Source organism: Monopterus albus, unplaced genomic scaffold, assembly GCF_001952655.1.
Source record: "Monopterus albus unplaced genomic scaffold, M_albus_1.0 scaffold14.1, whole genome shotgun sequence".
NCBI lineage: Eukaryota > Metazoa > Chordata > Actinopteri > Synbranchiformes > Synbranchidae > Monopterus > Monopterus albus.
This window is the reverse complement of record NW_018127894.1, coordinates 1,215,314-1,227,400: the sequence shown is the minus strand read 5'-3', so window position 1 is coordinate 1,227,400 and position 12,087 is coordinate 1,215,314. Positions and strand designations below refer to the sequence as shown.

At 42.9% G+C, this 12,087-nt stretch overlaps 1 protein-coding gene across 22 annotated transcripts in view; it reads left to right on the top strand.

The window, feature by feature from the left end:
* ptprfb (protein tyrosine phosphatase receptor type Fb) overlaps positions 1-12,087 on the top strand; it is a 156,988-nt gene that overhangs the window by 122,767 nt on the left and 22,134 nt on the right. For 13 of the 22 annotated variants that reach the window (XM_020591231.1, XM_020591233.1, XM_020591237.1 and 10 more), the window contains 4 exons: positions 5,396-5,550; positions 6,954-6,965; positions 9,003-9,115; positions 11,227-11,259. In XM_020591231.1, the coding sequence (XP_020446887.1) occupies positions 5,396-5,550; positions 6,954-6,965; positions 9,003-9,115; positions 11,227-11,259 (313 nt within the window). The remainder of the gene's footprint in view (positions 1-5,395; positions 5,551-6,953; positions 6,966-9,002; positions 9,116-11,226; positions 11,260-12,087) is intronic. The other 9 variants (XM_020591241.1, XM_020591248.1, XM_020591247.1 and 6 more) reach the window with 3 other exon arrangements.

Below are 12,087 nucleotides of genomic sequence, written 5' to 3'. Positions count from 1 at the left end.
GAAGAAAACCGTCTCTGTTTGTGACTGAAAGCTGGCATGGGTACCTTCTCTGGCATAGCTTGCTGGCTTTAGTTATAAAAACCAAGCGGTAACACATCTGCAGAGTGCGCACAAGTAGCAAGTTAGGTTGGCAGGTAGGTAGGACATTCAGTGGTTTTGCTTGGGACAAGTAAAATTACTGGCCGGACTTTGCAGGCGATGGATTTTTTTTTTTCTTTATGTTGTCAGTGCATATAATGTATTCACTGACATTAGAATGGAAAAAGAAATGTAACAAAAAATGCTTCAGAAATGAATCGTCAGCACCACCTTTAACACAGACTTGGTTAATAAGGCCACATTGCTGGAAAAAAAAAATCATATAAACTCAAACTAAATATAAACTCAAACAGTTTTTACAGGGTTTTTAACATTTGTAAACGTGCATGACAGTGTTGCATCTTTTTCAAAGTCAGTCTAAAAGTAAAACTTAAATGAGTCTGTAGGTTGACTTCCACAGTAAAACAGTAGGCATTCTGTGAAATATAATCAGAGACATGCACACACAAAGGAAAAACTGTCACTTACTTACTACAGAACCTGTCCTCTCCCTGAACCATCAGTCCAAAAAACTCAGGCTGTAGCGTCACAAATCCACTTAGAACATGCCGTCTACACTGGGGAATAGGAAAGAAATCCACTAACTGATCTACTGCATATAATAATCACAGGATATACAGTAACAAGATTTTTGTTGTGCATGGAAACAGATTTTTTAATTTCTCCCACTAACCTGGTTTCTTTTATACATCTAAACATATTGAATTCTGAGGTGATGACTGCAGGCAAACTGTTATTGATCGCTGCACAAATCCCTTCGCCGTACTCTTTTGGAAACTGAGATGCCACAGTGGTGTTTGTTTTTGTCACCCCCATCGCAGCTCTTGCAAATGCTTATTACCAAACACAAATGGCTACAGAAAGAAAAGCATACAGCAAGATCGAGCATTTGGCAGACGCTGCCTCGAGCAGGATCTTCACCATACCCAGGAGAATACGACAACAAGTACTGGAGTAAATGACTTGTGTCTTTACTACACTTCCTCACCACCACCCAAACTCCCCAGGCGTAGATCAAACAAGAACGCCAGGGTTTAATAAGCCCTCGTATATCAGCAGCCACAAGCAGCCAGCAGTGGTTCGAGGGAAGAAGGGAAGGAAGGAAGGCAAAGGGGGATGAGAGAGAGAAAGAACAAGAGAGTGTGCCTTCATGTCTCCCCAGCACCCAAGGCAGATAAACAAACTGAGGGAAGTGTGAAATGGGATGATAGATGTTGGGTGTGTATAAACAGTATCATTTAATGTGAGAAGAGAGGGAGGTAGCATGAAGCATTGTGTGATGTGAGACAGAGAGGAAGGGGTGGTGTTGGAGAGGGGAAAAGAGGAAAACAAAATGTATGTCTTGTGTCCTGTCCAGCCTGTGAAGCTCAGATGAGAGAGAGTGAACTAGTGGAGGAGGAGGAGATTGTGCTAATGTGTGGTTTCTTTTGATAAGGGAAAGGTGAGCTTGTGGCACATAGAGGAACCAAAACAGAGAGTGTTCAAATGTGTTTACCACAGTTTTCTGTTTGCAGTGCTAAGGCATTTATATTCTACTCACTTTCAACAGGAACTGGCTTTGTAGTACTAATTCTGTTGGTGCTCTGGGCTCAAAACACCCTTAACATGGAAGACTGGTTTCTTTTGAAATTTAAAAGACTTTGACAAACATTATCAAGAGAGAATTATGAAAACAAGATGTTTTTTGCAGAGTTTAAGAATATTCTAACCCAACTTTTCACCAATGGTGGTAAGAAGGGAGCATACATGGCATGGAATGCTACCTTTTATTAAATTCCTTCAGAGTCATGCGAGTCTGGACAGACATGCATGTAAACTGCCACCTGCATGTTTGGTGGAGACATACAACTGCAAGGCTGTAATTCTAGTTTTGTCTCTATCTCTTTACCTTGCCTTCGTTCTCCCTCCCTCTTGTTGTCTTTCCCGGTGTCATACAGCAATGAGAGGAGTGTGGGCTCCTCAGCCTCCCTGGGGAGGCAGACAGAGCGGCAGATGCATAATAGGTGTCTATGCATGTTTGTTTGTTTGTTTGTCTGGCGCACATCCCTGCAGCTTATTTAGGCCGCTTTTGGAGAGACATGGCGCTAGAGGGGTCAACGGTGAGCTGAAACAAATGTGGCTGTGCTGCTCGCAGTGGATTCTGTGCTCAGGGGATGGCAGAGCAGTGGCTGACTGGGGAAGTTGTGTACCCCGCTGCTACTACTATCACCACCACGCCTCTGCCTCAGTCTCTCTCTGTCTCTTCACTCTTTGCCTTCGCTGACTCTCCCTCTCTTGTTTTCTCAAACAAACACTTATGCTCTCAGCAACTACGACCTAAATAAACACACACACTTGTGGAGGCTCAGAGGAGCTTGAGAAAAGGCTCAGAGAACCTGATGTTCCACATATGCTCGCACACACGATCACACATTTGTTTACAGTCTTTACACACAGTCACACACTTTTTCTTTTTCTCACTGACAGATGCACATGCATACCAAAACAAGCAAATACATTCATTCATTCACAGTGCTTGTATATACAGCACAGTAACAGTCTGCGGTGCTAACAGGCCCATAGTCATTTCTCTCCTCTCCTCACTAGAAACGGGATGGTTTAATAGCTTGAATCAAATCTATTTAGCCCACCTTTCATTGTATTGATCTAAAGCTATTTATGTTTAGAAACCAGAGATTGAGTTTTGAGTGTCAGTAACTTACTGTTCACACCTTGTCAGTACAATCTGAAAATAGATCTGATCACCATACAGTATAAACCAGTGACTGAATTTGAAAACTACTTACTTTGGAACAAGTCAAACACTGGAGTTATGAAAAGTTGATAAGCTTAAAATAGTCACTTTTTAAAGTACACATATAAAAGTTTTAACTATTAGATCCATAGACTGATGTAATGCGATCGACTAGATCACTCTATTGGTCTTGTTAAACTGTAAAACATAGTTGCGTTAGAGAAAAGCTTTTCTTTCCCTGCCACTCTCCAGCCAAGTGCCGACACCAGCTTTACCTCACCAAAGCCAAAAAACCCACTTTGACCTTAATGCAACTTTTACAAAATTTACATTAATTAGCTAAAGGTGAGACATTTAAGTCAATGAAAACAGGCAGATTATAAACAAATGAGAACCTGCTAACTCAATCTTGTGCATATTGACTTTCATAAAATGATTTTAAAAAGATTTTATATGTGAATTTTATACAATGAATTGCCCAGAAATTACAACTTACACCTTCTTGGAAGTACACAAGGCAATTTGAAAAGATTTAGGATTTGTAAAAGACTTTGTATTTGTTGGCCTCGGAGCTTAGGGAACCCAGATATTTCATCATCATGGAGCTAGCCCTGTTTCTTATTCAAACAAACCCACCCATGTGCACACTGTACACATAAATACACACTGATTCAGAGTGGTAAGCGCTACACATATATTTACTTTCATGTCTCTCACTGTCTCTGACTCAGTCTGGAGCTCACACATTCTTTCACTGTATTGTCGCTTCATTGTGATACCACTCTGCGAGGGCAGAGGCATTGGGAGCTGCGTGACTGAGCTTTTATCAGATATTAGGACCGTTCAAATGGATGATCCCAGTACTTCACCGTGACCAACAGACAAAAAGCCCTCTACATTTTGTTAGGCCTTCTCCTTTCCTCTCGCTTTTCCTCCCTTATCCTTCTCTGAAAGCACAGCTGTAGTCATTTGTTACAACAGGAAAGAAAAGTGTTTTTTTCCCAGGATTCCCTCTAGGGCCCTATCCTGCAGCCTTTTTGGGCCCTCCCTAAGGAACAGGAAGCCTCATGGTGTTGTCACATCCCACTGCGGAGCCGTTTCTCTTTGTTCTTACATAATAGGTTCCTCCCGAAGGCACACAGAATGAGAGAGAACTGGTCTCATGTGCCTATTGTGTGTATCTGTGTGCATGAAAGAGAAAGACAAATAAAAAAAAAATGCTGCTGTAAACTACTGCTATAATATGAAAATGTGACTCTTTTTACTTGAGTTATCATGTGTCTACATGCTGTAACACTCACACAGCCATACTGTAAATTATTCTAGCAGCTGCCCAAGAGTATGAGAGATAACAGAACTATGTGACAGAGCACAGGACTCTTTGAGCTCATCTCAGCTTATCTTTGCAATTAATATCTGCCTGTGTGCCGAAGAGCCGGCTGCTGTGCAGCTAATGATCCGGATTACTGCTGCCTGCCGCCCTGCCACTCCCGCTGCATGCTGGGAGCCCAATTCCCTTCAAGGTCTGCGATTTATCACCCATGCCCCTCCACACACCCTCCTCCCCTCCCCGACCAGCATCTCCCGTCGTCTTTCAATAGGAGGCACGCAGAGCTCTAATGACGGATGCCTTGCGCCCCCCTTTTTCTCTTTCTCATCTGTCACCTTGCTCTCTTGTAGTCGGAGTCCCTCTTCTTTCAGACACTTTTTTATGCACCGCTCCTTAGATACACACACCTTCCTCCCTCCCCTCTGTCATTCGAAGACGAAGGAGCAGAGAGATGTCTCATTTACAACCAAGGTGGAAACGTACCCTCGCCGTCACCTCCTCCTCCTCTTCCGTCACGGTGTGAACACTAATGAAGAAGAGATGAGTCCTCTCTTGTGCCCCCATTTATCTCAGCGGCCAAGAGACACGCACACACATACCTGCCTCTCTGTCGCTGCCTCTCACTCTCATTTGACACTTGCCCTGTCATCAGTTGTTTCACTTTCCTTTAATGTGATGCAGTGCTTTAATAGAAACATAATAATAACCTCATTAGCAAGGATGGTTATTGTTTCCTGAATTTTGTCTATAAAGTTATGTCTCGTTCTGCTGCCTACTTGAACTGTGGCCCATTATTAGCATGAAATAATTCCCGGGGTACCCAAAACAACAAATCTGCAGTCAAATATTTTGATCCCCTTTCTTTACCAAGGACTTAGATAACACTATAGGCTACATATTTTGACATTTCATTGTTTCCAACATTGTTACATTAGCCACAGAAAATACTGTAATGTGTTTTCATTTTTTGATCAGTTCCTTTTAGCTGCTCTTAATTGTCTCCCATTGTTTGCCACTTGTAAACAAACGTATGACAACAAATTTATGTCCCTTTGTTCTTTCACATTTCCACTCTTTTTTTCTGTCGAGTGTAGGCAATTTTTAACTTGGACTTTTTTAATTAAGTCTAAAAACCACCATGAATCCTGGGAAAACCTCTCATACATGTTGTAGCTGTGAAGTGACTTTTCTCTCATGCATCTGCATTTTGCTGCTTTTCTTTTCTCTAACAGAGGACATTTTCTGCGAGTCCCTACTCAGACCCGATCCTCGTCCCGACAAATCTGCCTCTAGGTGGGGAGCAGCCTGAAATGTTGTGGGTCATGGGCCCGGTGTTGGCCGTGGTCCTCATCATCATCATCGTCATTGCCATCCTGCTCTTTAAGAAGTAAGAGGCTGTGCTTACAGTATATGCCATTTTTCTCTGTGTTTGTTTGAGGTTGAACTGTAGTGACACTGCAGTGATTGTAGGTTTCTTTTGGTTGCATCAGGAGTGGTAATAAGACATGCTCCCTTTGGACAGTTACACCAGGCTGTTCCAAAGTGTGACATCTAATTTCCTCACCATAAACTACAGTGCAACAAAAAAAGGAACCAAAGGCAGATTGATTTGTCTTTCAGAAAATTCTTATTCCCAAAAAGATTCTTGCCCAGTTGACCATTTCTAACAGTAATATGTGAAGTGTTGTAATGGCAGCTGAGTTTTCCTCCCTAATGAAAAGCACAGCTTGGCTGTCAAAAAACTCTTAGTCGGTGGTGAGAAATGTCTTTTGACCAACACCACTGGTCATTTTAAATAGGAACCAGAAGGCTGCAACAGAGGTCCTAACTAAAAGCGTAGTCAGTGTCTCTTCAAAGCACCTCAGATACCCATGTGCAGCACCCTGCAGATACACACAGAGCAACAGCATGCTGGGGAGCTACAGATAAATAGCTAATAATACAACTCATGCTGAAATGATTAGTTAATTAAAAACTACTGTGATGATTATTAGGCAAAAATGCAAAATGTTAGCTGGTTCCCATTTCTTAAATGTGAAGAGATGCTGCTTGAATCATTTTGGGTTTTGCATCAGTGCATTTTTCGTAAGATTAGACCAAATGATTGATCAAACAGATAATCGAGAGATACATTTTCAATAAAAATTAACATTAGTTGCAGTCCAAAATACCTCCATCCATTCTTTATGCTAGTGTTAAACAATTATTTGTATGTTGATGGAAACAATAATGAAAAAGTTTTTTAAAAAACAGTTTTGCACTTACTTAGAGCCATTATTTACCTCACTTGGTTTATTTCTGATTAAGTCTCTTTATCTTCTCATGATTGCTCCGTTACAAATTTGCAAATTTATATCAAACCTATTCTCAACCAGCCAGCCACAGCCTTGCAGACTGCTGTGTTGCTGCCGTTTCCAGCCGACTTAGAAAGGGACTGGTTAATAATAGGCCTTTAGACAGCTCACTTGCTGAGTAGCACATCCTCTGTCTGGAAGCCCTTTCTCCATGTAGACACAGATTGACAGCAGGGACTGTGGGGAGGTGGTGTGTGCCCTTTTCACTGTGAGCTGGCAGTGAATGTGCAAAGGAATAATCACACTGGAGCTTTGGTTGTTATTGCTGCCTGCATATTCGCCAAGACCAACGTCAACAGTGAACAATGATGAGGTTATTCTCTAGAAGTCTCCAGTACAGAGTCAAAACAACACTGAGCAAGGAAGTTTCAGGTCCATATGGCTAACAATGATCTATTAATTCCTCCTATCTTCTCTTTGCCCTTTGTGAATGCAGCAAACAGGAAAGGTGGGTACTGTCACAGTTCATCTCTTACCACCCAAGTCCCATTCATTTGTGTTGTTAAAGTGGTGGTATTTATCAGCTCTCTAGAGTTGCTGAGTCAGCTACTCCTCAGCTCCACTCAGCCTTACAAAACAACTCAAATAGAAATAAAAGAAACATCTTTAAATTGATGTGTTTAATCGGACTTGTTCAGTTTTACAAGATTTGGGAGACATGAGAGGCAGCAGACTCAGCAGCCCTTGATAACCGGGGTCAAAGAACCCCAGTCACGTTCATGTTCCAGTGCATGTTCCACATCTAGTGCCAGTGTTCCTCTTCAGATCATCCTGTTTGCCTCTGTGCAGTGTTTCATTATCCAGCCAGTGTCAGCACACCCCTTCAAGACTGGCCCCATCTGAATATGCCAAGGCATCACCTTTTACTGAATGGGGCATTGTGAAGTAAATGCCAGTCAGGGAAACTACTGAAAAAGAAATGTTCCCATCTTTTAAGCTGACATTTTCCACCAAGACCCCTGCCTCCACTTTTAGCCTTTTTCCCCCAACTCGCTGCTTCCTCATGGCAGGAGTTTTAACAAAGGGTCCTGTTCTGCCCTCATTAAACACAGCCTGTACTGCACACACATTCATCCACTCACACTGTGTGTATATATAAGTCTGTGTGCCTACATTCTCACATGCCTTAACCCTCACTTTGAGCCTGACATGAATAACCCTATTGAGAGTGCTGCCATGTTTACTTTAGCACTAAAGTGTCATGTAGATGGGAATCTGATTGGGCCAGAAGGGGAGATGAGGGGTGTGGAGAACAGATTACAGATGCCCAACTCTTGCATCCCCTCCCCCCAGCCCAGATCAGCACTCGCAGTGATCTCTGGGAACACCGGATACGGTCTGGATCAACTCTTGGCTGGAGAGGAAAACACGCCTGTCACAGATTAACCGTCACGCTGCTAGCATTAGGTTAAGCCCAAGATAGCAGGTGGTGGTGAGGCCCAAGCCCCAGCAGCTGAGATGGACCGGGTTAAGGCTGTGTGTGCACTACCAGCTTTATGTATTCTCACCACGCCGGGCCTCAACAGAAGGCCTTGCGCCTGCCTAAAACCAACGCTCGCCATTTGCAAATGGAGTGCAATGAGATGTGAAATTTCCACAGGGTGCGCTGATGCTTCCTTTCACCCATTTCCATTTGCAGTCAGAAGGCTTGTGAGTCTGCAGCTGTATCTGTGTGTGTGTAGTGAAAGATGCAGGAAAGTGTACATTTGTGCGTCTGTCTGTGTCAACAGATGCTGCTTGTCTGAGCATTAGAATACAGACAGGCTGCGTCTTCTGTTCACCTCTCCACCTCATGGACAAACCTACAGCCGACTGAGCTAAGCCAGCCCGGGTTGTGCTGTGCTATGCTAGACCCAGCGAGGCTGGGCAGGGCATTGCAGGTGCTACAGAACTGGTCTAATTACCCAGTGTTGTGCCACCCAGCTGATGAGCTAATTACAGCATCCGCCTGTTTTCCTCTCAATCTGGAAAGCCAGTAAACACAATGTGTTGTTAGCACACACACGGAGCAGTGAAAAATCACACATTTAAATCTGTGCTACACACAAACACACACAGAGCCGTGTACACATACTCACAGAGCAGCTGTCACCTATCCAGCAGCAAACAAACCCAACCTAGCCCACTCCAGGAAAATGATGGTGTTTCTTCAAACACATTAAACTCCAGTTGGCAAATTAATGGGGGTAATACCCTTGTACCTACTGTCTGTTGAATTGCTGGTCTTCAGAACTAGTTTGAGAGCCATAAACTGTGCCATTAACCTCGTCAATCATGCAGTCCAGTGAAGATGTGTGCATTTCCTTCATGTCTTGTTTTCTAACCATATAGAGGAGTCATTAATGTCATTCTTAATCATCTTGTCATTGTCACTTGTACTTATAGTATAAGGAATTGATGACTGAGTTAGAGCTCTTGTATAAATCATTTAGGTGGTCTTGGCACGACGTGGTTTACCCCTTACTGTCTGTATCTGCCACCTCAGGAAACGAGCATCACCCCTACCCAAAGATGACCACTCAGGTGGGGTGAAAGATTCCCTGCTGGCCAACTCCTCCGACCCTGTGGAGATGAGAAGACTCAACTACCAGACCCCAGGTACTGTAGTGAACTGACCGAGTGTTAATGTCATCAAATGGTACAAGTACAATTGTACCAATTGATGTGAGGGTTAAAATACTGCGTCGTGACAATATGCCACTATATCCATTAAACTGGAGTTTAATTACACTGAAGGACAGACACTGGCTGATGTGAGGCATCCTTATTTCTTTAGTTTTCAGACATTCTCAAGTTAAATACCATGTCAGTTACATTGAAGCTTTCAGAAAAAAATGGAGTTTCCCTCTCATAATTACAGCTTGGACGTTGGATAGTACAGTTAGATTCTGTTACAAGTTTGAAGGTCATAATCACAATAACTCAGATATGACATAAATGTGGAATCAGTGCAACGTGTTGTCATGGATCTAGCTGTTTAGTGGTAACCTAAAGGTATGAATATTATTCAGGTCATTACTGGTTCAGTCAGCGTTTCTTTCATAAAACAGTAGTATTAGGTATGCTCTGGCTTTGCTTCTGAGGATTTGAAGGGGCTTCGTTCCAAAATGAAAATTCAAAAACAGAGATAATCCTATCTTCAACACTGAAAGAAAATATCTAAAGATGACTCATAACTTTGATAGTGTTCCTTTATATCTTTTAATTTCAGGTTTTCTTTTCAAAGGGTGAATATTGCATTTGGTTGTTTTTTTTCCAACTTGAGTCTAAATAGCTTCTCCAGGAGTAATCCTCTTCTGCAGCACTTGGGATATACTATTTGTATGAAATTCATGTGTCCTGCTGATTTTGTTATTTATTCTCTGACCAGTTATCACAAACGGAAAAACTGGTCAATAAGAGAAAATAAACATGTTCACCACCATCATACCAAGCTCTGTCAGCTTCAGTGGAGTCAGGATGAGTGAATTCAGATTCCATCCACGCACAGTGGTGAAGTGGGGTGGGCTGGTGTGGGAGTTGTGTCAGGGTGCCCGCCCCAGCATCAGCCTTTTTCCTTTTTCCTCCTGTTCGTCTCCCACCTCCCACAATCCTTGCTGCTGCTCCCTCCATGAGCTCCTTTCATTCCCCCCAGCTGGTGATGAGTCCTGCTGCCTCTGATGTCAAGGTGAGCCAGGCGGAGGGAGCAGTGGAGCTGGGAGAAAATGTCAACCACGGTGCACGTTCATTTGTGCGTTTCTGTATGTGTGTATCCCTTCTCACAGGTTATTGAAGATCCCGTTCACTGTACGCACACACACACAGCCACTTTGAACCCCTGCAGAGAAATTAAGCAGTGCTGCTGCTCTAAAAGAGCCCTGTTCTTCCACCCTCCCACTCCAACTCTTCCCTCTTTTGTCTCTCATTTCCCCCTGTAGGGTAATCTCTCTCTTTCTTCCCTCTCTCTTTTTATACATCAACATTTATCTCCTTTTTCTCCATTTCCACCTTGTGATTTTTGCTTCAAGCGTGGTGATTATCAAAAATCACCAAGGCTGCTTATGAAAAAGTGTGAGACTTCAAGGCTGAGCTGAGTGAATATTGAACAGCCTATTCTTTGGCCCTCGTGCTCTTTCTCTCTTTGATTCACCAACAGCGGGTGAACATTCCTGCTTTTTTTCCGTTTGCTCCACCAACAGCGGGTAAACATCCCTGCTCTGATTCTGATTGTTGTTAAGCGGCCCAGCCGATCGCAGCTCATGTCTCCAGCATGTTGGTTTATTAAACAGACCTCTGTTGTTCCTTGTAGAACTACAGCAGCAGGCATGTGGTTCAGTGAGTAAATTGTCTGATTTGTCTTTGGCAAACCTTGTTCAGATAGTCCTGGCAAATATTTAACTGAGACCTCTTGCATTTAATACGTCAGATAAGCATATAGTGTCATTTATGGAGTAGTAAAATTTGTATTCTAAAGGTAATTTTAGCTTTCCTTTCTATCAGTGATCATAAAACTGTACTCACCAGGTTCAATGGAGCAAATAATACAAGACATCAGTTATAAAGGTTTGAAATCAACCTCCTAGTTTAACCAAACCTAATTGAAAGAACACTCCAACTACAGTAGCTTGAAAGGTTTCTTGTAGATACTGTCTGGTCCTGGACTGATCCTGAGCCATCTCCATTGATTTAGTGTTCTTCTTCCTCCCTCCTTCACTCTCCTCTCTCCACAGGTCCCAGCACTCATCGCTGCCCCAACACTCCAAGTTAGTCTGCTCTCTGACCTACTGTGTATTTCCCACACATGCAGTCTCTTGTCCTCTGTCACTTGCCTCTGATCCCATTCCCCTGTTGTAATCCTGACAGACATCACAAGCCCGCAACCTTGAAACCTGTGGGGCTCCAAGGGTGCAGCAGTGTCCTCTCTTGGCTGTTAACGTCCCACAACATCTTTTAGCAGAAGCAGAGGATTAGATGGTTTCACGGATAGTTGAGCAGTGCAGACACTTACACACTTGCTGTACATTAGCCTTGTTATCTATGGCTTCACTCTTCATTTAACCAACAACATAGCTCCAGAAGACCTGGCTGAACATGCACATACACACTAATGTTAATGCTCTCATAGGTTCCCTGTGTGATAGTATTAAATTAGTATAATTGGTTTGGTCTCGTCATGTGCAGTGGCCATAGTTACCACCCATTAGTATTACAGCTAATGTTCGCTCCTCTGTAAGCATGACCTTAGAGATGCACTCAGCCAGTGGCACTAATCTTAATATCTATACCTTTTTAACGTCTTTCTGGTCTCTGTGTAACTTCAAGGCTATGTGTAAGGTTAATGTTGCTCCATGCTTATCATTGGAGCACCTTCATACACATACAGTTAACTTTTAACACATAACACAAGTACTCAGCAATTCGTTTAGGCACAGCACCTTGCCAGGATCAGAGGCACAGGGGGAATTAGTGTCGGTAGATTAGCAATAAATCATCTAATAACCCCGCAATGAGAAATATAGAAAGAGGCAAGGGGGTTGTTTGAAATTAATCCACCCCATGTGCACCAGACTAGACTGAAAGACAGTCTATTG